The 26,312-nt window shown below is 36.3% G+C and overlaps 1 protein-coding gene across 1 annotated transcript in view; it reads left to right on the forward strand.

Annotated features, from left to right (window-relative positions):
* The window catches only part of itga9 (integrin, alpha 9), a 97,606-nt gene that overhangs the window by 27,729 nt on the left and 43,565 nt on the right, over window positions 1–26,312 (forward strand). Inside the window, exons 9-15 of the mRNA XM_084093988.1 lie at window positions 308–445; window positions 648–753; window positions 3,400–3,494; window positions 4,828–4,918; window positions 6,246–6,291; window positions 6,415–6,569; window positions 8,209–8,369. Of these exons, the coding sequence (XP_083950114.1) occupies window positions 308–445; window positions 648–753; window positions 3,400–3,494; window positions 4,828–4,918; window positions 6,246–6,291; window positions 6,415–6,569; window positions 8,209–8,369 (792 nt within the window). The remainder of the gene's footprint in view (window positions 1–307; window positions 446–647; window positions 754–3,399; window positions 3,495–4,827; window positions 4,919–6,245; window positions 6,292–6,414; window positions 6,570–8,208; window positions 8,370–26,312) is intronic.

A 26,312-nucleotide genomic window follows, 5' to 3' on the forward strand; every position in this document is an offset into this window, starting at 1 on the left:
AAAAAAAAACATATGCCAACTTGTTTCTTATATTGTGTCTAAATGTGTTTTACAGGGTTAAAGTCATGCATATGACTCATGATCTATGTCCCAAGTTTTGAATGTTGAAAAAATTGAAGTTGTTAGTTGAAAAACAGCTCTCAGATCTCATGTATATTCATGTACAGTATATTCAAATATAGGTCAGCATAGCTTGACTTTCTTCCAAAAGGGAACAGTATGAGGTAATGCATCTTATGGAGGTGTATGTGCCCTGTGCATGGCGTTGTAACCTGACCCGTTTGCTCTTGGCTCGGCTTGGTTTCAGATGGGCTCTTACTTTGGCTCCTCATTGTGTGCAGTTGACCTAAACGCGGACGGACTGTCGGACTTGCTGGTGGGAGCACCCATGCACAGCAAAATCCGGGATGAAGGCCAAGTTTCTGTTTACCTCAGCAGTGGTAATGTGAGTTCACCATGCCTTACATACATACTGTGTTACTTATTAATGATGCCAATATTTGTCATAAACGACACTTAAATGCCTTTAAAGTTGGTACACTAATGCCTTAAAGCTGCATTGTGACCAGGTTTTAATTTTAAGGTAAATATCTTCATGCAACTTTGCAAATGTTTTGAACACAAGTTTTTTGTTCCTGTTTGTTCAGGGAGTAATGGAGGAGGTTGCGATATTGAACGGTGACAATGCATACAATGCTCATTTTGGAGAGTGTATCACGTCTCTTGGGGACATTGATGACGATGGCTACCAAGGTCAGTGTCCAAAGTCTGCTTGAGCTCAAAATGATCACACATCAGAGCAGTGCATGAGCAACTAATAGTGAAGTCCTTCAACATAAAGGAATATTCTGAAAGTTTGGAGTCTGTCAGATTATTTCTTTGAAATAAATGAATACTTTTATTCAGCAAGGATGCTTGATCAATGCAATTGATCAAAATTGACAGTAAAGACATTTATAATGTTACAAAAAATGTCTATTTCAAATAAATACTGCTAATTTGAACTTTAAAAATGTAAAGAATCCTAAAAAAAAAAAAAGTGTAATAAAAAAAGAAAAAAAAAAGAACAAAAAAAATATTTCTTGAGCAGCAAATCATATAAGAATGATTTCTGAAGGATCATATGACACTGAAGACATGAATATTGATGCTGAAAATTCAGTTTTGATCACCGGAATAAATTACATTTTACAATATTTGACAATATTACTGTTTTTACTGTATTTTCGATCAAATAAATGCAGCCTTGGTGAGCAGAAGAGACTTCTTTTAAAAACATAAATAAAATTTTACAAAACTTTTGAATGGTAGTTGATGTTTTAAATATGCAATTATCACACAATGAACTGTAAGTGTGTTACTGTACACATATGTTTAACCTGGTATATTCCTTTAAATTCAAAATGATCACAAAAGCAAATTTTGCAAAACTCCTATTTCCACTGTATTGGAGACAGACAGACATCGTTTGTCAAGTAACTGGAAAAGATATTTTGATGTGAAGCAGATTCAAACCTCAGATATCTCCTCTGTGACTTGTGTTCTCACTCTTGATTTTCCTGGCACCCCAGTCGGAGGCTTTTCTTGGCATCTGGCTTCGCTCTTTACCTGATGCATTGCTTGATTGTAGCTCTATTTTCTGCATGTCGCCTTTTTGTAGTTTTAGTACGGGCTTTCCTCATGAGTGTTACTGAAAGTGTTTAGGGAGACTGACCATCTGATAATAAAAGACCAAACACAAATCCATTCATGTGGAAACAAGATGGTAAGAAATCAGAGCTTATGAAAAAGCTAATTCAAATGGCCTGAGGAATATCTGAGAAGTGGAGACAGATGTGTCAGATTAAACAGGAAGTGAATCTTTCCATTGTGGGATAGCGAGGGGTTGGCAGCACATTAAAACAAGAATCTGATTCAAACAATCAAGCATCTTAGTAAAAATGTACGTGTGTATCGAGAAGCATTAACTTTTTTAGGGGTCAGTGTTGTAGTAAATTGTCTTTTAGGAGGCTGTAACCATAAAGAGATTACATGAGGTTAACCTGTTTCCCTTTGACCTGCCTCTTATTGGGTATAAATTTACATCAGCTTGTGAAAAACAGGGGGGTCTGTTCCCTAATAAAGATTTCTATTGCAAATAAATCCTGCTCTTTTGAACTTTCTATTCGTCAGAGAATCCTGAAAAAAATCCTTCAAGGTTTCCACAAAAACATTAAGCATCACAACTGTTAATAAGAATAATCAGAAATGTTTCCTGAGCATCAAATCATCATATTAGAATGATTTCTGAAGGATCATGTGACACTGAAGACTGGAGTAATGATGCTGAAAATTCAGCTTTGCATCACAGGAATAAATTACATTTAAAAAAAATAGTTTTCGCATAGAAAACTTAACTTAAATTTTTATAATATTTCACAATTTTACTGTATTTTTGTGTTCAAATAAATGCAGCCTTCTTACAAAAACATTTGTAAATAATCTTACCAACCCCAAAACTGAACGCTAATTATTTAAAGGTTTTGCATATAAATTGTCTCAGTCTCAAGTGACAAAAATATCTCAGCCTATAAATATAGATATTAATGGTTGGTGCTTCAGATTTAGTGTTTGCAGGAATTTCTATAATTATTTGCAGTTATACAAATGTGTTTTATTGTTTCAGAATTACGAAACAGATCCAGAATCACAAATCAGACGAACTATATGCAAACAGATGCCACGAAAACTGTCAACCTTAAAGCAAAGCAGTTATAAAAATGTTCAAGTTTTCAAAGCTCAGCACATTTTAAATATGTGTTAGTGAAATGTGTACTGCTGCTGTTCATGCACAAGGGTTTTTTATGACACCGTTTAAACCCCCCTGAAGTTTCACAGACCTTTAAAGGCTCTCAAAAACACGCAAGTGTCCATTAAGTGACTTAGCAGAGCGTCTTTCTAACAGAGATGAGCTTAAAGCAAACAGTCATTTATTGGGGTCCTGACACACTCAAATCCACTTCTAGCGTTTCTATTCCAGTCGTAAGCCGGCTGCAAACTATGCTGTTTTTTCTAACATTTACGATTGTTGCTCGTCAGACTGTCCGTCATGACCCCAATAAGATCTTGAGGAAAAGCCAAGGCAGACCTCTATGACGACTGTATATTAAGTCAGACTGTCTATCTCAGCTAAGACTTTGGTCACGATTTGCCGGGTGTTTCACATCATCAATTCATGTGCCATGTTCATCCATCCATTAATGAGAAGCGAAACTCTGTTTGGCCTACGAAAGAAATGTTTTAAAATTTAGATGACAGAATCGTGGAAAATATCATACAGCGTGTGCCCGGCTTTACTCTCTGTTTCTCCCTTGTTTCCATCTTTCTCATTGGCTTGTTTGCTGGTCTTTTGTGCTGTAGATGTTGCGATTGGAGCTCCTGAAGAGGATGACTATGGAGGAGCTGTCTACATCTACCATGGTGATGCCACAGGAATAGTTAACAAGTACTCAATGGTAATCAACCATTATTTTGCTGAAGTGATTTGCTCAACTGTTTGTATTACTTATTGAAAATTAGTATCAATATATATATATATATATTTTTTTTTTACATTTATTTTGTCAGCTTTCAACAGTATACGGTAGAGTCGACCATTAGTTTAGTTTTTTTTTTGTTTAATTATGATGCTATTGAGTTTGATTGGTGACTGTTTTAAAGGGGTGGTATAATGCCCTATTCACAAAATGTAAAATAAAGGCCCTTGCACACTGAGTCCGAAATTTTCACACGTTAAAAAATAAATACGACCTCACGTTATGTCAATCATGCTTGCACACTGCCTCCGAAACTTTTATCCATCATAAAATAAATTCGGATCAGTTTTGATTTTCGAGCCACCGAATCACGAATACGAAAAAACGCTTTATGTGAAGTTTTAGCTCAAAATACCCCACAGATATTTTTATATAGCATGTTAAAATTGTCACTTTTTGAGGGTGAGCAAAAATGCACCGTTTTGTGTCTGTTCCTTTAAATGCAAATGAGCTGCTGCTCCCGGCACAGGGGGCGGAGCTTCAACAGCTTGTGTCCTTTTAAGTTTCAAACCGGAGTCAGGACATTTCTGAATGGTGAATTTATGAGGCTTATGTGTAGTTATCTTCTAGTCATTGATTAGTATATTCTGTCTTGATAATCTATAAATTGCATTCCCTGGGGCGGGGTTTATGTAAATTTTAGGGTTGGTGATGTCACTAACCCGGGAGGAATGTCGTGTAGTCCCTACCAGCCGTTTGTTGTAGTCCTTAAAAAGCGATAAAAAAAAGAAGAAAATATCTCCCTTTGCTTTGAACTTTGAGTGTCGTAACTTTGCAGATGTTGTTAATGCTCAAACAGCAACATTACACACTAACTAAAGTTAGAAAAGTGAAATCATAATCAACCACCCCTTTTTAAAATGAATTTGATGGATTGATTTAGTTGGCAATGGGTCACTTGTTTTATTGAGAAACCTAATAGCTCATGCAGTTTAACAGTTTGATTGATGGGTAAGCAATAGGTTCATCAGATTATATCTATCGGCTGATATTGTGGGAAAATGCCTTAAATGGAGCTGAGAGTGCTAGACGGATATTGGTAGCTGAAAGAATAATCAAATTAGCTCAAATATTTAATAAATGAACACACAAGGGAAAGGAAAATGTGTAGAACTGCGTGACATTTTGAAATCTCTAGATGTTTTATTAATGTTTTTTTTGTTTTTTTTCTGTGTGCACGTGTTAATTCAGATGTTATGAAACGTCTCTGATTGGTTGATGTGATTTTCTCTCTCACCTTGAACGTATGCAGAGATTGTCTGGGCGAAGCATCAACCCCACCCTACAAATGTTCGGCCAGTCAATTTCCGGCAATGTGGACATGGATGGAAACGGATATCCAGGTTTGGCTTTACTTTAGAAACTTGGCTAGTTCTGCTCGAATGAACATTGAGAATGTTCCGAATTAACTAGATCAAAACCAACCGCATTCAGTGAGAAACCATGACTGGTGCCAGACCACTAACATTGGCCTTTAGCGATCTCTGCGTAAAGATGGGAAACATGTAAAAATTTTAACGACCTTCAGTTAGTTTATTCCATTCTGGGAACCTCTAAGTATTAAACTTCAGTGTGTAACTCATGACATGAATGATTCGTCAAATCATGTGATTTGTCCAAAGCGATCGGGCTTATGATGTGAAAGCTGCTGTAAAAATGGCCAAAAGATGCTACTCATCTTTCTTTGCATCCACAGAAGAATCTGGTCCAAGACAGGATTAATTATATGATGGAGAATGTCCCATGCTTCGCTAATCCGAGGAATGTGGATTAAGTGGTGTTTGCTTAATTTTCTCAACCGCTTCTTGACACGTTGTGTCTGCTCGGCCGAGCTCGTAGTGCTGTGGCCAGCAAGCATTTTGTTTACAGCATTCCACAGTGGACGCTCTGATTAAACAGAGGCGAAAGAGAATATCAACAAAGAAGACTTCATCTTCTAAGTGATTTAAACAATTTAAAAAAAAAAAAAAAAGTGTTCAAAAAACACTTCTTTTATATACTGGATAGCAGTTAGCATGTACAATAATTGTGCTGTTTTGCATTAGAGTTTACTAATTAGTGGTGACCAATCATAACATTTTGCTATCACAAATAAAATAAAAAGAAATATAAATAAAAATATAATAAAAAAAATAAAAAAATAAAAATATATATATATATATTAAAACTAAAAAAAATTAAAAAATATATATATATATATATATTAAAACTAATATATATATATAAACTAATATATATATATATATATATATATATATATATATATATATAAACTAAAAAATATATATATATATTAAAACTATTCAAAATCATAATTGCTGAGATAAAATGAAATATAAATATTAGATGAAGAACTCAAATATAAAAACTGAATATATATATTCAGTTTTTATTTCAATCTTAACTTAAGTTTTAAGAATTTTCTCATGTGCTTTTGTCATTTTTATTAGTTTTTGAGTTTTTTTATTTCTATATTACTCCTCTTTTATATATTTTTTTCTTTTAGTACTTCAATTACATTCTATTTTTTGAGTTCTTCATCTAATATTTATATTTCATTTTATCTCAGCAATTATGATTTTGAATAGTTTTAAGCTCTGAATTTTATCTTATGATAACATCTTATCATCCAGATAAACAATTTTGTTTGTTTGTTTTCATCCATATCAGATGTGACGATAGGGGCGTTCATGGCTGACAGTGTGGTTTTGTTAAGGTAAGTTGTGCACTTCGGATCCAACAAAAGCTTAATTACATCAATTCCTAGTTAGTGTTCTCTTATAATCATCCCATCCATTCTGGTGTAGCTTTGACCTTTCTTTGCTGTTGCATGTGACAGATCCAGGCCAGTGATCTCGGTGGACGTCTCCATCTTTTTGCCTGTCTCAATAAACATCACAGTACCGCAGTGTCACGAGGGTCCACAGCATCTCAACTGCTTCAATGTCACCATCTGCATGAGCTTTCGAGGAAAACATGTGCCTGGCCACATAGGTGACACTCACTATAGATTCATTTTTGGGAGGGTTTTTGGTTCAGTGTTTTGGGATTTTTATTTTATTTTATTACATTGCATTTTATTGCATTGCAATGCATTTTAGATTATTTTAATTTAATTTATTTTATTGCAATGCATTTTAATTCATAGCATTTTATTTTAAAGCATTTTTATAGCATTTTTTAAAATTTAATATTTATTTTATTATTTAATTGTTATTATTTTTATTTATTTTTTTACTCACTAAACCCATAACTACATACTCTTGATAAACAGTAATTCACTATGAATCACTTTTGGCAGATATCACCAAATACATTTTTAAAATTGCTCAGAAAAAAAGGCTTTTTTCCCCATTAAATCTAGTTGTTTTGTTTCTGATATTTAGTTTTTGTTACTTGACTCAATGAGCCTGACTGCATGAGAATGACCTCTTGCTAAACCGTTGAGTGTGGCCACTGCTTGCTGAGTGGGTGTGGCCTTATGGGAGATGGAGTATATTAAGGGGGTGTTACATAATGGGACGTTTCAGGGAAGTACAGAGCACTAGTGTTAGCTCCACATGGCACTCACATTGGGAAGTGCACCTTGTGTCTGGGTAACGCCCTGGTTCTGTAGGCCGGAGTGAGCTCATAGTGCACTCACAGCTGGATGTGTTCAAAGAACAATCCCCTGCATTGGTCCAGGAGCCCCTTCCTGCTCACAGACCTTCATTAGAGTAACACCCTGTGAGACTAGCAGAGAAATAATAGCTCTTACTCACCGTCAGGATTGGAGCAAGGGTCCTGCAATTAAACATTTGACCTCATCACAAAAACTGTCAAGAAATTCATCAAGTTCCTCCAGTCACACTCACGGCAGTGGAAAGAAAGCAGCAATTTCTGGGGTCCTGTCCAAGAGTTCTGTGTTTTTGAACAATTTCTGGGTTTTGGAAAAGCCTGTAGGTGTAGATGGATGAATCTCACCAAGAGATGTCTGGATCATATTTCATCCCAAAACAAAAAGAAAAATGCAATATTATTTTTCATAAAGAACCTGAAACTTACTTTAAGAGCAAGGCCAAAGTTATTTTTTTTATTTTTTTGACGTTGTATTGATGACAATTCAGCACATTTCCTCTTTAATGCAAAACATCTCATTATTGTAATGTGAAAAAAATATAATATTGTTTGAATTGTATTGTATAATTGTTATAAATTAAATGTGTTAAAAAAATCAGTACTGATAATGAGATTTTATTTGCATTATATTGATGAAATGTACTTATTTGTCATTAAATATTTATTTATTTATTTATTCATTCAAGTTTTTATTTATTTTATTTTATTTTATTTTTTAATGATTCATCAGTACCATTTGAACCATATTTCTTCTTCAATGTCCTTGCTGTTTTCTCAGACTTCCACAAATGAAACCTTTAACTCTTGGACGTGACCCAAGAAATGTTCTTGTACTGTTCTCTCTCTTTTCCACAACTTTGACAGTGGGAACTTGACGTCTTACTTGACTTTGTTTTTAAATCTAAAATCGTCCTGGAATGCTTCTGATAGTGTGTGTTTAACCACAGATCATGTTATGAGAGATGTTTACACATTGTTGTCTTACAGAAATGTGTGTGTCTGTTTTCCTCCTCAGAGTTGCTGTACAATCTAACAGCAGATGCAGATAAGAGACACAAAGGTCTGCCGGCCCGGGTGTATTTTGGAAACGGTGTTGAGCAGACCAGTGCTGTAAGTCAGCGTTTCAGCCTGGAAATCAACCGACAGCAGTGCCATCAGTACACGTCCTTTGTAAGGGTGAGTTTACTCAAAGATATCCCAGCGTACCTCATGCTCCACAGGTTCAGACTCCAGGGATTTGTCCTTGAGTCAATATGAAATCAAAATGTACCTGTTTTACTTCCATAATATACATTCCTGGTCTTGCTGTGCATCCATCCTTGTTATCCCAACAAATAAAATTTGTCTTTGTAATCTTTCATCACAAGTTAATAACCAATAGCCAAAAAGCAAAAAATTTAGGCTACTGTTTTATATTTAATATGCAAATTTTGAATCATGTTCAAATGTGAGTTTCAAATATGATCATCAGGCTTTTGAGGAAGGTTTATTTTTTCATCTCTTAATCATCATTGTATTGCATTGCATTATATGTTTTAAAACTACAAGCTTTGATCGTAAAAATAAGCATTTAAATAGCATCTTACTTATTGGTAATTATAGAGTGATTTTAATGTTGATTAATATCAATTATGATATGTAACGTTCACTTTTAAAATGCATTCAAGTCCCAGCCTAGTTTCTTTCTCGTAAAATGTCCTGTTTCTCCCAGACATTACGAGAGTTAAATGGGTTGTGAACGCCATTTCATTTTGACTACATTTGTCTTGTAGTCTGGATGTATCAGCACCGCAGAATTCATGCTGGTCCATGTGATGTTGTCTGCACTTGTCCTCGACTGACCCAGTGTCTTCTCTCCCATGACCTGTACTGTAAACAGCCCTGTGCTGGAGGTCAAGCCATGTTGTGCTGAACTTTATTTCACTCCATCAACATGCACCAAATATGTCCATACGCAGTTTTCTGTAACTGCTTCGAAATAGTAGCTTTTGTTGGTTTTTATTTGTTGCTGGTTGTCGAAAAAAACAAGCTATGAATTTGAAAACGATGTGATTTCACACCTGCACATTAAATAAATAGATAGTATGGCAATTTTGACTGTCAAGCTCGTAAAAACTCAAAAGAGCACACTTAAAAATTACTTGTGTGCTGTGTTCTGAAGCTATACGATAGATTTGTGTGAGGAAATGGCCAAATTGTGTTGCCATGTACTGCAATCTTCCCTTCAAAGGACTATCCATGTCTTTGGTGCCGAGCTCTGATTAAATCATGTAGGAGCTTGTGTGGTTTGAGTCAAAGGAGATTTTCACTAAGTGACCTATAATAAAGTCTCACTATCAAACTGAGATACCCACCATCAGGTGACAAACAACTACCTTTTGAAATGCAGCGTACTTAATGAGAGACCTTGTTTTGTGAGTGGGCCGAGAGACAGTGGTCATTGTGAGCACACAGTTAGCCTCTTGTTGTCTGTCTGCTGGTAACAGGCTGCTATCACAGCGTCAGTATCCTCAGGGCGTCCCGGCTGTGACGAGAAGGCCCACACAGAGCCTGTAAACTTCACTGGCACTGCTTTATGAGCCACTTCTCCATAGGGGATCTTCTTACAGGAAGGGTTTGCTCCTTACCATGCTCCTGTTTTTGCTTTACACGAAACAGCGCATGATACAAATATGCTTTAACCAACAACATTAAGCCTGTGACAATAGAGTTTGCTGACCTGGTCTTAAGTACATTCACACATGGTTTTCCTTTGGCAGCTGTAAGACTGGTAAGAGTCATTCTACAAAATGTGCCTTTTGTGTTCTTTCATTACATGCATGACTAATGACTTTAACACTTTTAACAACTTAACTCAACAAAAACTGAATATGTATTAAGGTGAGACACTACAGGTGAATAGGGTAAAAATTTTAACTAGCAGATATCACCATGAAACTTTCCCAGTTGATTATCTACATTAAGATGAGAAAAAATGTATTACAAGTTTTCTGTCATTTAATGTTTAAATATGCAAATTAGGCAAGATCTAATTAAATATGCACTCATTTGCATATATTTAAAAAAAACTAAATCTGAGTATTGGATAAAGCCAGGTTAAAAATAATTTTTTCATTGTGTTCACATATTAGATGGGAAAAAATTACAGAGGGATTTATGGATATCTAGTTTTATCCTGTAAATCAGAATATACTGTCAATAGCCTTAAAAAAATGATTTTCGCCATGTTTTTTGGAATAAAATGTTATATAAATCAGGCTAGGAATAATATATTTACAAATCCCTCTGTAAATGTCTTCATAATATAACTAGGTACAAGACTGGAAAGTTTGGTGTATATCGGTGCTACTGAAGTGGAGATTTCGGACTTGGAGAATGAGAGAAAAGTCATTTTGAGAAAACGGGCTTTAAAGATTTATCATCAGCCAATGAGATTGCGCATTCAGCCCTTTTACTTTCACGATTGGTTGCTGATAAAAAGGAAATTACCATATTTGGATCCGACAGCATTGTACAGGAGAGAGAGAGCTTTCCAGCGGTGTGTGTGATGACAGGGTGACGGTGTGATGAACAATCGGGTCCGGCTGAAGAGATGAGTCCGGGCTTAGGACCCAAGCAATCCGATTGGTTCAAAGCACGTTTTATGGGTAATCGCTTTAGTGCCTTGGTTATAAATCATACAAAATCACTTTATTATAGAAGACGTTTGTACTACGTTATAACGAGTCATCAATGTATTTAATGTATTTTACATTATACGTTTCATATACTAGTATTTAACCGAAGCTATAGATTGTGAAATTAAACATTTCTCGTTGTTAGTGTGTTTTTTAGTTAGCTTAGATAGTAGCATAGCATACAGCTAACGTTATCCGATGATCGTGCTATTAGCTTTACCTGATATTACTGCACTGATACTGCCTTACCGTATCGCGAGAACAGATTTAGATCAGGCATACTACTGGCATACTAATTGGGTCCTAAGCCCGGACTCATTTCTTCAGCCAGACCCGATTGTTCACCACAACGGCAGCGATCACGGAGCAGCATGTTGATTAAGAACGCCAACTTTTGTTGAATTTAGGAGAAATCTACAGACGCAAACAGACAAAGTGTAGTAAAATAAAGACCTAAATGTGTATTTCGGACTTTTTTTCACCACAAGTCTGAAAGAAGACATTTATTGAAGACAAATATCCAAAAATCTCAAAATTGACCAGTAAAAAAACAAACAATGTTTTTGCCTGCCGTGTCTCGCCTTAAAGGGGTCATATAATGCCATTTTTGTACAAGCTAATATGCTTCTTTATGGTCTAAATTAAAAGTCTGTAATATACTTTAATTAAAAATTCTCATTAGTACTGTAAGAAAACACTCATTTTACCTGGTCAAAAACAGCTCTGTTTTCAGCACGCCGTTTCAGTGCATGTGTCTTTAAATGATAATGAGCTTTGCTCACCCCGCCCCTCTGTTCTGTGCGGACACCGTTTTTAATAATAACACAAAAACCATAACGCGTTGTTCATTATAAACGTGGGATTATGAATTATATTGAGAACGTCGTACATAGAAAACATGCCATAATGTACCCTGAGTGTAAAAATAGCTGCATTCATCGTGAAGCGTGCAAGCGATTTGCAAAGATTAATATAAATGTTAATAAAACGTTTCACTCACTTCAGTTCTTCTGGAGGTGCAGCAGGAACACGAATAGTTGGTACGGATGCTTTTTCCAGAAGCAGCTTTTAGCAAAACCAGCTTTATACTGGCCCTCGTTTGTAAAGCAGTCTCTGGTGTGTGAAATGATTCGCGCACACATGAAAGCATTGACGTTGATCATGGGGAAAGGGCGGAGTCTGTCAATCGACCATCGTGGGAGGGGCGTCCGACCGTGTGACGTCACACGGTCGAACGGCTTGATTAGAGACAGGGGAAAACATATAAGAAGATTTAAAAAAAAAACACTGGATGGATTTTTATCATTTTATGATGGTTGTGTACAGGCACTGCCAACACACATTTCAGTACAATCAACTTGTAAAAGTGCATGTACCATTATATGACCCCTTTAAAAAAAGTTGAAGATATTTTGTTAGTTTTGCCATTAGGGGACCATTTTAAAGGGTTCACCCAAATTAAATTAAAATTATCCCATAATTTACTCACCCTAAAGCCACCCTAGGTGTATATGACTTTCTTTTTTCAGCCGAACACAATCAGAGTTATATTCAAAAATATCCTGGTTATTCCAAGCTTTATAATGGAAGTGAATGGTACCTTTTTGTTAAGTCCAAAAAAGCACATCCATCCATCATAAAAGTAAAAACAAGGTAGCATTCACTCCCATTATAAAGCTTGGAAGAGCCAGAATATTTTGAATATAACTCTGATTGTGTTCGGCTGAAAGAAGAAAGTCAGATAATTTTTATTTTTGGGTGAACAAACCCTTTAAATTGTGAACCTTGTCCCCATGATTTTGCAGAGCAAGCTATTGAGTATTGAAAACATTAAATACCAGCATTAAATTCTCTAAGAAGCATACAGTTTCATGATGACCTTGAGTAAAAGGCTTTAAATATCAACTTTCCTTTTTTATACAATGACCCTTAAATGTCTTTGACTTTAAAGTGGCCGCTAACAAATACACATGAATACAGCTGTGCTGTAGCGAAGGGGAGACATAATGCATCTTAATATTTCATCTTGTTTATAGACACTGCAGATTTGTTGCTGCATCTTTCATTGTGTTTGTACTTTCAATCAAACATTGTACAATCTCCTCTCAAGGCCTGAAACAACCAGAGAGCTCCTGTTTATTGCACATTTTTCACTGATGGTGTGAGCAGCGTGGTTTATTTTATGTTTTAAATGTTTTGGAGAAACTCTTTTGGACTAGGGAATCACATATAGAGGAATATGTGTTTTATAGGCTGGTTAATGAGTGAGAATTGTAACGTAATGCCTTCAAAAGTTGTCCTTGTGTTCTGGGTGGGCAGCGGATCACCATGCCTTCTCACTGGGCCTTCTCACTGGGTGATCCTTAATGGATCAAGCAGCTTAAACACACTTCATCTACAGTAAATACACTCATTTGTCACACTTGTCTCGGTAGATTTGAAGTGGATCCTGTCTGTCAGTGAAGAAACTTCTGTATCTCACTTAAATTACTAGTCTGAATGTCCAACAAAGACGGCTTTACAAGTGTTTCCATCCAGCTTGATATTTAGTAGTTCCATATGGAGAAAACTGTTATCTTTTGGTATTTGCTGGTGCTTTCTAAGGCCCTACTACTTCTGCTCATGTTCGACTTTGGTGTGCATCTCATCCCACAGCACTTTGGCATCATGACGGCGAGTTTTGCACGGGCAAACTCCACTCACATTTTCTTAAGAACATTTAAATCTAATCTAATATTGAATTTTCTCTACTAATTGCAGTATGAATTTGTATTATATTGCAAAGTACATAGTTATAATCATAGCAAACACTTTCAACTTAGTCTGAAGTAAATTTACCCTGTTAGCGCAGCTTTGAATTAACCTGTCAGCCTCATGTAAGTGAGACGTACTTTTATTGCACTGTATTCTTTGTGCATTTGTGAGAAGTGTTTGCATTAGCAGAGCTGTTTGTGTAAGAAAAGTATCTGTGCCTATGACGTGTCTTAGGATTGTTTAAACTGATTATGCCAGGCATGGCTTTAGTGGAGTTATATTATGGATGTTGTCAGGCTGTTTGTATGTGCACTGGGTGGTATATTAGAGGAGTTACACAGTTCAAAAGTTTGAGGTCTGTAAGATTTTTTTTTTTTTTTTTGAATTCATACTCACCAAGGCAGAATTCATTAAATAAAAATACAGTAAAAAGGTTTTAAAATAACATGAATATATATTCTACATGAATATATTTTAAAATGTAATTTATTCCTGTGCTCAAAGCTGAATTTTCAGCATCATTACTCCAGTCTTCAGTGTCACATGATCCTTTAGAAATCAATCTAACATGCTGATGTGTGGCTCAATAAACATTTCTGATTACTATCAAAGTTGAAAACAGTTCGTGCTCCTTCATATTTTTTTTGGAAACTGTGATGCATTTTTTTCAGGATCATTTGATGACATTTATATTTACATTTACATTTACATTTACGCATTTGGCAGACACTTTTATCCAAAGCGACTTACATTGCATTTCAAGCTACACATTTACAGTCTTATCAGTTCTTGCTTTCCCTGGATGTCGAACCCATGACCTTGGCGTTGCAAGCGCCAACGCTCTACTGTTTGAGCTACAGCTACATGTGATGAATAGAAAGTTCAAAAGAACAACATTTTGTAGCATTATAAATGTCTTTTCGATCAATTTAATGCATCCTTGCTGGATAGTGAAAAGTATTAATTTCTTTAAAAAATGACTTTACTATAAATAGTCAATCCAAAAATGATGCAGATAAAAATGTACTGATTCACTCTCTAATGGATTGCCATAATTATAAGCCTCGTATCGGTTTGTCAAACAACACTCAAATATGTTCCAAAACATGAGTGTGTTTATTCAGTCGGCGAGTTTAAAGCAGCACAAATCCCCCGTCATCAAGTGTGATTTGGCTGCTGTCCCGAGGGCCGGGTCTGCACGGCTTCTCCTCTCATTTATCCGGGTGTTAGTGTCTCCCCGCAAGAAGCCAGGACCCCCACTCTCTATCTGAGGTATGCTAATGGAAACCAGCTGGAGGGAACCTTCACTAACTCTCACACGGTGAAAGCACTGTGAGGAGCGTCACAGCGGTCCGGGGAGATGTTGTTTTGTCAACTGGAGCTCTTGTTCTGGCCCTCCGGCGACATTGAACTGGTTTCAGTCTGTGAATGCGTTCAGACTATATATTGCAGGAGAACATTTGGACGAACCTTCATCTTGATTTAAGAGATATCTGCATATTGTTTTTCTTTGTTAACCTTGGTTTCTGAGCAAAGTAAATTCCTGCTGATTTAGGTTAGTTGAGGCCAATGAATGTGATATTTGCATTGGCTGATCTTACTTTGTTTTTTGCTTTTTTGATCTCGCAAGTTTTTTGAAATAGACCTTGAAATTGGATTTCACGTTTGATTGACTTTTAAATCTTTATTGAATTCTTATTCTTCGCCACATGACCGGGCCATTAGGATTCGGTTGCGAGAATACCTCTGACAGAGATATAAAGTGTCCAGTCACAGTCTGCTTTGTTTTTATGTGCTGTTTAGAGGGGTGTTCATTTGAAAAACTTGAATATTTTCTTTAAATATTATTTTAATCGTTTCTTAATTAGCATAACTATTAATATATTAATGTTTGCAGTAGAACAGTATCTGTTAAAAGCATTTAAAGGTACATGATGTAACTGCATGCATGCATATTAATATGTATGTTAATATACAGTATATATGATGTTTGAATATGTTCTCTTTAGCATAACTGATATACTGTCAATATTGTGAATATGTTTGCAGTAGATCAATGTTTTTTAAGAGTGTTTAAAATGGTATAAATAATATATTTTATTAAATATTATAATGTTTACATTATGTCCAAGACTAGCTTCATTGTGGCCAAGTAGATGCATATGTTGAACCCTAGTAATATAATTTTGTTTATCTTTATTCAATTAGTTCCCCAAACAGGAACAAGCTACACCATTTCCTGTTTAGTAATGTGCATCGCAGCGCAATCCAGAATTAGTTGTGATTTAATTAGATGAAATTTGACCTGCAGGACGTACGTTTAATTGAACACATTGTTCTTTTCCAAAGGTTGCTGTGGTTGGTTTGACACAAGCATTCCTGTGCACACTGAGGTTAGAAAAACTTTGTGAAACCCCTGCATGTAGCCAAAAGAAACAAGCATCTACACAGGCTTCTCAAAATTCTAGTAAATAGTCTAGTTATAATTTCCCTCCGCTAGAATAGGAGGCATTACGTAACGGATTCATGTTGATCATTTTAAACATGTTTTTATTGGCACAGTTTTATGGAATATCATACCAGACTGCCAGATGTTCTTTGCTTGGTTATTTTTAGCCAGATAAACTGCATATGTGGTGCACTAGCACCTAAGAGCAAGCAAGCAAATGTTTTTTTTTAAATGTTTTTTGATCATGATGGATGTTTTTGGATGAACTTTTGGAGTTGAGTGGAAGATTCGGCTGGTATCTTGTCTTACCATTGCCACCCTCATGCTAACCGTTCACTTCATCACCTCATGACATTTTCACAATCCAATGTTTTTTTTCATACACAATGGGTCGAAAAACTGCTTGGGTGGATTTTCCATATTGCATATAGGGATCAGGGCAAGTTTAAATGTCCATGCTGAAGGATGAGGCATTAGAGGAATCAACACTCAAATGAGCAGAACCAGATGCGAGGGACAAATCTATTTCCTGTGTTGTTATAGCAGCCACACACACTGTTCTCTCTAGTAGAAAGGAAATGACAATAGTATTTTCTGGACTGTTAGACTAGATGTGGTTCACCCTGGATCCCATTGCAATAAATAGGCCTGAATTCCTCAATATATATTGTCAGATGATTGTCAGGGGTACCTCATATTGATTCAGTTGTTTTTCCTCTTAGCAAATCTATATAAATAGCTTAGCATAATTTATCACATATGGTGGACAAAGTACACAGCTTCCTTACTTGAGTGAAAGTACAGATACTACTTGTCAAATATTTAGTAAAAGTTGTAAAGACCGATTTTTACTGAAGTAAAAGTACAGAAGTACTCTTTTTTAAAAATACTTAAGTATCAAAAGTAAAAAGTAAATGTCAATGCAATGTTTTATTATTGTTGCATTGTTGTATGTAATACTTACAGTACCTTATGCCTCTGAAGCAACCTAGAGAATACACCTATCAGTTAGTAGTATCTGTGGAATTTAAGAGCTTTTAGAATGTGATAAAACCTATAGAAATTAAACTGAATTGCCAAAAAAAGACAGCCATAATCATCTTCTTTTTTTCTTTTTTTTTAACACTCCTACCACCCAACAAAAGAAGTACACATCTATGTGTCATCTACGCACATTTGAATCAAGTGTTTCTATAAAAATCCAACCTGGTTTAACCCCCTGAGGTCGGCAAACGCGCCGGCGCGTTTTGCTGGATTTTCTTCACATAGTAGCACAATAAACTTAAATTACTCCGTCATTTATGGTCATACAGAAAAAAGAAATAGGAAAAAAGAATCTGTGATATTTCTTCTTTTGTATGTGTCCACTTACGATCAAATCAAAACATTGTGCTTTTGTAAAATAAAGAAAATAAACAGGGTGTGCGTTCTGCCTCTCCGTCTCGGTGAACTTTTTTTTCTTGAGCACGTCTATAAACTGAAACAAAACTCAGCGAATACTTGTCACACATTTATGAGCCATATACCTTTATAAACATTTAAGTGTGTACTTTTAAATGATTGGATTCAAACTGAAAACAAAAATTCTCTGTTTAAGTAATTTGTATAAAATATACAGCCACAACCATGGCTGTATAACTGCCCAACAGCAAAACTGCTTTAACAAACAGCAAAACAGGAAGACCTATTTGCCATGGATGCACACACTGCGCCGAGGATCTGTCTTCGTACATTTTGCCACCAGTTGAGTAGTGTTCTAGCCTGGAAATCCAGACCCAAATCTGAAAGATTAAAAGAAAGATCGGCCAGCTCGAGGGGCGGCACCGAGCATGCATTTGAAAATCTCACTGCACGCAATTGGATAACACTACGACCAATCACAACAAGCCCCATACGCTTAGCTACCAGCGGCGCTAACTGGTTAGACTCTTGCCGTATCCGGTCGGCAAAACAGCAAAAACGCCCTTCTTGCAAAGGAACGATTCGAGCGACGTCTTCTGTTCCTCTTTTAGAGAAAAAGCCAAGTCTAACTCGTTTGTAGCAGCCAATGCTGTTTCAAACAACTGGTGGTCATCCATAGCCATCTTGCAATGTTTACTAATGACTTCGACGTCACAGCGCTGTCGTCATCTCGCCTCTGGCCCGCCTATATCAGATAACCCGATGTGATTGGTGCAGCTCGGATACAAGGGCATATTTAATGAGCATCATTACTCAACACCAGAGTAAACTCGCTGAGCAATTTCAATTTGTGCTCGAGCGAGAACTCTGGATTTCCAGGATAGTAGTGTTCAAAGAACATGATGGTAAATCACTGAACTCCACGACACGTGACCCTACAAGAGTGATCACTGATAGGCTGTCTGAATATCTGTCACCTACAAAAAAACCCATCACGTTTTAGAGATGAAATAAAATCATCCCCTGACTGACGTTACTACTTTCTACTCAAGGACCTTGACAGAAATGTAGTGGAGTAAAAAGTACGATATTTGTCTTGTCTTGATATAGTTAAAGTTAAAAGTTTCCAAAAAAAATTACAGTACAGATACTCAAAAAGTGTTCTTAAGTACAGTACTCAAGTAAATGTACTTTGTTACTGTCCACCTCAATCTCTCGTTCAGTGATAGCAAACCCATTAGTCACGGTCCCACATGAGATAGGCTTGGGATTTGTAGCACACGCTCTATGGAGAAGCTAAAGGCTGTCAGATTCCTTTAGCTGTCTGGTTGTTGTATTGTATGTCTCTCATAGTTCTCTTTACCATGTTTACATAAATGCCTCAAATCCTGCACAGGCTTTACTGATGTCTGTGGCAATCTAAGGAGCACACTGAAGGAGCAAGTGAGGATTGTAATCAAAAGCAGCCCATTTTAAAGTGTTGCTCTCGTGCTCGATATACAACTGACACAGTTAAGCTCACAACACTCATCAGTTTATACTGTACTGGCATGCTGATAGAGAAACTTGTAAAGTAAGTTACATATACTTGCTTTTAAAGTTGTGGCATAAGCTCCATTCCAAACCTAGCTGTCTACTGCTGTGTTAGGCATAATCCTAATTCAAGTGAACCTCGAAAGAGACTGATTATTGAGTCTGAAATAAGCATGTTTCAATGATAAAGATGTGATACTTGCATGAAATAAACAGCACACACTCACACGTTTTAATTAAAATGATCTGTTTTATCTTTCAGTGTTGAAAGCAATATTCACTACCTTTCAAAAGTTTGGGGTCTTTATGTTTTTGAAAAAGAAGTCTCTTAATCTTACCAAGGCTGCATTAATTTGATCAAAAATACAGTAAAAACAGCAGTCTTGTGAAATATTATTTACAATTTAAAATAACTGTTTTCTATTTGAACATATTTTAATATGTAATTTATTCCTGTGATCCAAAGCTGAATTTTCAGCATGAGTAATCCAGTCTTCAGTGTCACATGATCCTTCAGAAATCATTCTAATATCAATGATGAAAACAGTTGTGCTGTGTAATTTTGTGGAAACCATTCTATTTTTTTTTTTTTTTCAAGATTCTTTAAAAGTTGAAAATAATTAATAAGAAAAGAAAAAAATATATTTTATAACATTAAAAATGTCAGTTTTGATCAATTTACTGCATGCTTGCTGATTAAAAGTATTCAAAATCTTTTGAACGCTTTTTGTTATTTTATTTATTTATAACATTTCTCTAGACTATTTCAGTTTTTTTGGATCCCCCCCCCCCCCCCCCCTCCAATCTAATTTGTCTAGAAATGCTGAGTAAATTGGGCCTAAATTAGTTATCTTTGAAGGCACACCAGAAGCATTGTGCCCTAAAGTGCTGTCTAGGTATAGGCTGCTCACTAGGTTTTGGCACAGAGCTAAGTGTCACACAACACTGATAATATTTCTCAGTGGTGGAAAGAGTACTGAAAAAAAACATACTCAAGTAAAAGTACCATTACATTCCAAAAAATGTAGTGTGAGTAGAGTAAAAAGTACTTGTCCAAAAACCTACTTGAGTAAGAGTAAAAAAGCAGCTTATTTAAAAATACTCATGAGTAATGAGTAGTGAGTAGTGAGTACTGAGCTGCGGATTCGACCCCCTTATAATAAGCACTGTGCACTACAATTAATAAAGTAAAAGAACATTGTACATACTGTAATTCACATTATCTTTTGTTATTTGTCAGAAAGACAAAAAACATTTTTATCAAGTTCGTATATTTAGGTTCAGTAATTTCACTTTCATGACAATTATTAGGTAATTTTCATTGCCATTAAAGTGAAATAACTGAACATAAACATAAAAGCTTGATAAAAATGATAATTCTAGAAGAAAATTTCAGATGGCACTTAGAGGCTTTTGCATCTGAAGTCTTCATATATCATCCATCTTTTGAAAATGCATCAAAACAGTACACTCATCACCATTTAAATCATATTGTTTGAAATAATAAAAAACACAATTTGCTGTAAGGCCACTCACTGAGCCTGAGCGTGCTATTGTTGCACATAAAATATCAATGTTCATAACTATGCAAAGAATTAAAAAAACTTTAGAAACTCATACGATAGTTCAGCATCACACACCATGAGATGGGTTAAATAGAGAGATTAAAAAATACAAAATTTTTCTCTCTAAAACAGTACCAGTTTTTGTGTTCTGATAAATAAATAAGAATCACGAATATTATCAGATTACCTCACCTAATGCACTGAAAAAGGCTAAGATAGTGAGCTAACACTAATTACACTGTAATTCCATGCCATTAAATATGTTGCAATTTAAATGTAAATGCACATTGTTCTAGAAGGGTGGCATCATCCCTTACATTTTACACAGCTACATTTACTCACATTATAATGCTGATAATATAATTTGTAAGGAAAATTGGAAAAAAGAAACTACTTAATTACAGTAACATGGGTATTTGTAATTCTTTACTTCACACCCCTGCTCATACATGCATATACTGTGTCAGATCCTGCAGTGCTGATCTGATGGTATTCATAGTACTGAGGACTAGGCCGTTTGCCACACTACTGGCTTTGTGCTGCCACATATAACAGTCCCGCATAACGCTGCAATTCCTCCAATGCCATTCCACGGGCTTCATTTACGCCCGGCCAAGAAAGCTGATACAATGAATCCACACGGCAGGAAGGTAATCATATCCAGCTGTCTCCCAATAAACACGCTCACGACTCCAGCATCTATTTATAAAACATGGTGACGGAAAAATATTAAATTGCAAGAAACCCACAATACCGACCATTAATGTCATGGAAAGAACTTTTTCATTCAAGAAAACATGTCGAAATGGGAGAAAACTTCATATGAAGTAGCCAAGCGTCTGTTTAGTTGCTTGCTGAATTCAGGGAAAGTGGACAGCATGATGCTGGAGAGTTGTGTCGCTGAATGAATGTTTCAACACGGCAGTGATCTTCCTTTACTCTGTCGACCTACTGCACATCTTGATGAGAAATTTCAGATTTCACAAGTGATTTTTATTGGTAAAATTCAATATCAGAATCAATATCGGGTCCCCTGACAATCATCATACTGTATAATATGACATAATCAGATCTAATAACGATATATGCCTTAATTCATCATGGCATAGATTCAACAAGGTGCTGGAAACAATTCTCAGAGATTTTGGTCTATATTGACATGAAAGCATCACACAGTTGCTGCAGATTTATCGGCTGCACATCCATGATGCGAATCTCCCGTTCCAGCAAATCCTAAATCTGCTCTACTGGACTGAGATCTGGTGACTGTGGAGACGTTTGAGTTTAGTGACTCACTGTCATGATCAAGAAACCAGTCTGAGATGATTTGAGCTTTGTGACGGCATGTTATCCTGCTGGAAGTCATCAGAAGATGATACACTGTGGTCATAAAGAGATGGACATGCTCAGCAACAATACTCAGGTAGACTGTGGCGTTTAAATGATGCTCAATTGGTACTAAGAGTGTGTCAAGAAAATATATAACACACCATTACACCTCCAGCAGCCTGAACTGCTGATATAAGGCAGGATGGATCCATGCTTTTCACTCTTTATACCAAATTCTGACCCGACCATCTGAATGTTGCAGCAGAAATCGAGACTCATCAAACCAGGCAACGTTTTCCCAATCTTATATTGTCCAGTTTTGATGAGTCCATGTGAATTGTAGCCTCAGTTTACTGTTGTTATCTGACAGGAGTGTCAGTGTGTGTCTTCTTCTGCTGTAGCTCTTCTGCTTCAGTGTTTGACATGTTGAGTGTTCAGAGAAGCTCTTCTGCAGACCTCGGTTGTATCAAGTGCTTATTTGAGTTACTGTTGCCTTTCTATCAGCCGAACCAGTCTGATCATTCTCCTCTGAACTCCGGCATCAACAAGGCATTTTCACTCACTGAATATTTCTCTTTTTCAGACCATTCTCTGTAAACCCTAGAGATGGTAGTGTGTAAGTCTACATGCCTAGAGTTGCTGCCATATGATTGGCTGATTAGATATTTGCCTTAACAGCAAGCAGTTGAACAGTTTTACCTGTATGTGTATGAATTCCTGTATGTGTATGAATGCTGAGTGTATATGTGCACCAAGAAAACATGTTTCAAGCAACATTTCCATTGTGAGATTTGGCTTGTATAAATGTGCATTTTGTCAACCACACATTGTTCTGATAAATGTGTTTTTCTGTTCCCTAAAGCAGGACTTTATAGGGTTTTATTTATATGGTCTGATGGACATGCTGTTATGTGTGGTGTTCAACACCTGACTTCTCTCTAGTGAATGTTTAACAACAGCCACACTAGTGACTCGATCAACCTCATCCACACCCTGGTTGTTGTTGGAATCGTGTGTGTTTTCCTATTGGAGCGCGGTGGTGGACTTCCTTCGGTGTGTGGGGCTCAAACATATCAAGTATAGCAGTTTATTTTACAAGAGCTGAAGCGTCTCTCGGCCCACGCGCAGTAGATTTAAAGATTGTATCCAGGCTGCACCGATTAGAACAATAGACCCAGAATAACTGCACGGTAAAAGTGGCCCAGTTTTATGAACCCTGATCTCATCAGACGGAGGAAGCATCTGTCGCTGCCGTTCTGACCGTTCAGGATGAGCTGACGTTCACAGAGTTGCTTCAGCAGAGATAAAACTAATACAATCTCTGGTGTTGAACAGAAAACAGTTTAATCTCTGAACATTCACTGGACATCTGAAGTCATGCATTGATATAAATAGGAGAGTCAGCCATTCATTTTTCTCACAATATTGTATAGAAATGCAAAATAATTTCCTTGATGATCACTAGATGCTACTTGTATTTTTGTAGTTGCTTAATGTGTAGTTTTGCATGTTATTTTTTTTAAAGATTGGATATAGGTTTTTTTTATAAATGGAATATAAATGACAGCTGGAAGTCCATCCCTCACCAAAAGGAAGTCCTATAACCTTTTTTGTTGTTGTTATTCCTGTGTTTTTCTTAATAAAACAGAGCAAACATCGAATCTCTGGCAAAAGGCGAAGCATAAATTATTTTTAGGCTCCTGTCAGTTTTGATAAATGCATTATAGATAACTACTGCCATTAAGTCACATAGATATGATCTAATGCCCCTCAATGACTGAATGCTAGAAAAGCAGGAGGTCATAACGCAAAAAAGGAACATTTTCTTTAGCATTTTTGTCTTGTTTTCCAGTGCAAATATCTAAACCTCCTTAAATCAAGATACACTTTCCAGAGAAGCGAAATGACATAAGATAACAAGTGTTTTTTTTTTTTCTCTTCTGAAAAATGTATCAAAGTCAGTGACTTTACGCTTAAAACAATAAAAAATATCAGACAATGGGGTCAGAAAAATAAACTTTTCTCTTTAAATGAAGTTTATTTTTCTGATGCCGCTTGCAGATATGTTTTCTTGTTTTAAGCATAAACTCATAAAATAAGCATTATTTTGATCATTCTTTCAGAAAACAAGAGTAGTTTTTTGCTTCTCGAGTAATTTAAGGGATTTAAGTCCTGGAAAACAAGACAAAATACTGAGGAAGACAATAATATTTGCAGTGCAGCTTCTTAAAATACTTGATTTTTATACATAGTCTCATTTTGTACACGATCCGTGTTCATGAACTGGTATTTAGGGAATAACTTTGTGATGGAAACCATATTTCCCAGCCAGCATCCCTAACTCACATTACAACTCCATAAAAGGAACTAATCCCAATCCTCTCTTCATGACTTGTGCTTCCCGGGTGCGTATAGTGCTGGAGGGACCTTCACAGGAGTGCTCAGTTTTCAGCCAGATAAGGGGACCGTGAGCTGGAGCAGAGAGCGGGCCGGATGATTGAAGGAGGAATGGCTTGGAATTCTGGGAATGAGTAGCAGGAGTAAAGGATTTTGTTGGCTCTCCCTACACTTACCCTTGACATGACCCACCTGCTCACTAAGTGAGTTAAACTTAAGGGCATATCAGTTATTCCAGGCATTTATGTTGACGGATAACAGCAGAGAGCACGTATAAAGCTATGGAAATATTACTGTACATGTCAAGGCCAAAGGGATTGAGTTGTTGCTCTTCCAAATGAAAAGGCACTGCTGGATGTCCTTCTAAATACCAGTGTATTTTTGCACAGTGGAAAGATTTCCAGGCAGTTTAATTTTTGGTGAAGTGTTAAGAGAGTGTGTGTATCTTGGCCTGATGTCTCCGTAAGCATTTGATGAATGCTTTGTTCTCACTCTAATAACAAGTCTTTTTTTTTTTGTTCTTTGCACAAAACCTGTCAAGAGCATGTGCAGGTCACTTCAACACAAAATCAAGAGAAAAAAAGGAAATATATTTTGCAAAAAGAATATTTTTCAGATAAGTGGTTTTTTTTTCATCGTGAAATTTTATCCTGGCAATTAAGCATATTTCCCATCAAATTTTCAAAATATTGTATTTTTGAGTTTATTATTTTATAATTCCTATTTTATTTCAATTGCCGTAGAAATATAGGCTGTGCAACCCTATTTATTTATTTATTTAATCACATATGTTAATTGAGAAAATCCCCCAAAAGAAGATAAGTCAAAGACATTACTTTTATTGTGGCAGATGAAGACACTGAATAAACATGTCTTTAGATGTCACTCAATTGTTTTTGTTTTCATATAATTAAACATAAGCCAGTAACTGACCAATCATGCTTAATCATGTTGACATCCATAAAAATCTGGTCCAAAAACAGGCTTTATTTATGCATTTGAGAGATGCTTTTATCCAAAGCGACTTACATTGCAATCAAGGTACACATTTGATCAGTCCTTCCCTAGGAATCGAACCCATGACCTTGACATTGCTAGCGCTGTGCGCAACTGTAATATGCAAAATCCTTAATTTGTTGGTAGATGTTCCTTAGTGCTGGATGAACAATGATTTTTTCATTGTTCAGAGAGAAAATGTTTTCCATGTGCCCATTTACGCCACGGGAGCATGGCACCTCCATTCCAGCTTTATAAATCCCAGCTGTGTTTTCAACTGAGGGTCACATGCTTAAATACCTTTTACATTATGTACACCAGGCCATAAAAGTTCACTGTTATTGATTTTTTTACAAGGACATTGTTCCAGTATTTTATTCTCTTATGTGTCATTGAGTATTATATAATTTCTTTCATACTGCACATTTGCTTCTTTATTCTGCAGTATGTATATACTGTGTGAGTTGCACGGAATATGCAAGGTCATGTGACAACTATGCAGCATTCAACTGTTTGAAGCATGTATTGGTGCATATTCTGTGTATGTTGCACAGTGTGCAGTGTATATATTCCACTACATAGCCAGTGTGTTATCAATTATCTAGAAGTGTGTGTTGTGTGTACAGTAAGGGGAAAGTAGTTAGTGTGGAGGGGTTCTGCATACTAACCACAGATGGAATCAGTTTCCAGCCAGCTGAAGTGATGGGCGTCCCATATGCTCTCACTCTAGTGTGCGTTAACCATCGTCATTCTCATGGGAAAATGTCAGCAGTTCTCAGGGGGGTTAATAGAGAGGCTTGGAAACTATTTGTCCCTGTGATAACTCCTGCAGTTTGGGCAAACAAGCCGAAATTGTATCTGCCTTGACATCACAACATTTCAAGAGGAAAGCTTTGTTTTGAAACCTAGTGAGCTGCCTAACTAGACACCACATGACGGCATCAAAAGCACTCTCACAGCTTTGTTCCAAGCTTGTTCCAAAAGGTATGGACTATGGAGTGTAAGTTTGGTGTTTTCT

The sequence above is a fragment of the Abramis brama genome, assembly GCF_963993115.1.
Source record: "Abramis brama genome assembly, chromosome: 19".
Classification (NCBI taxonomy): Eukaryota; Metazoa; Chordata; class Actinopteri; order Cypriniformes; family Leuciscidae; genus Abramis; species Abramis brama.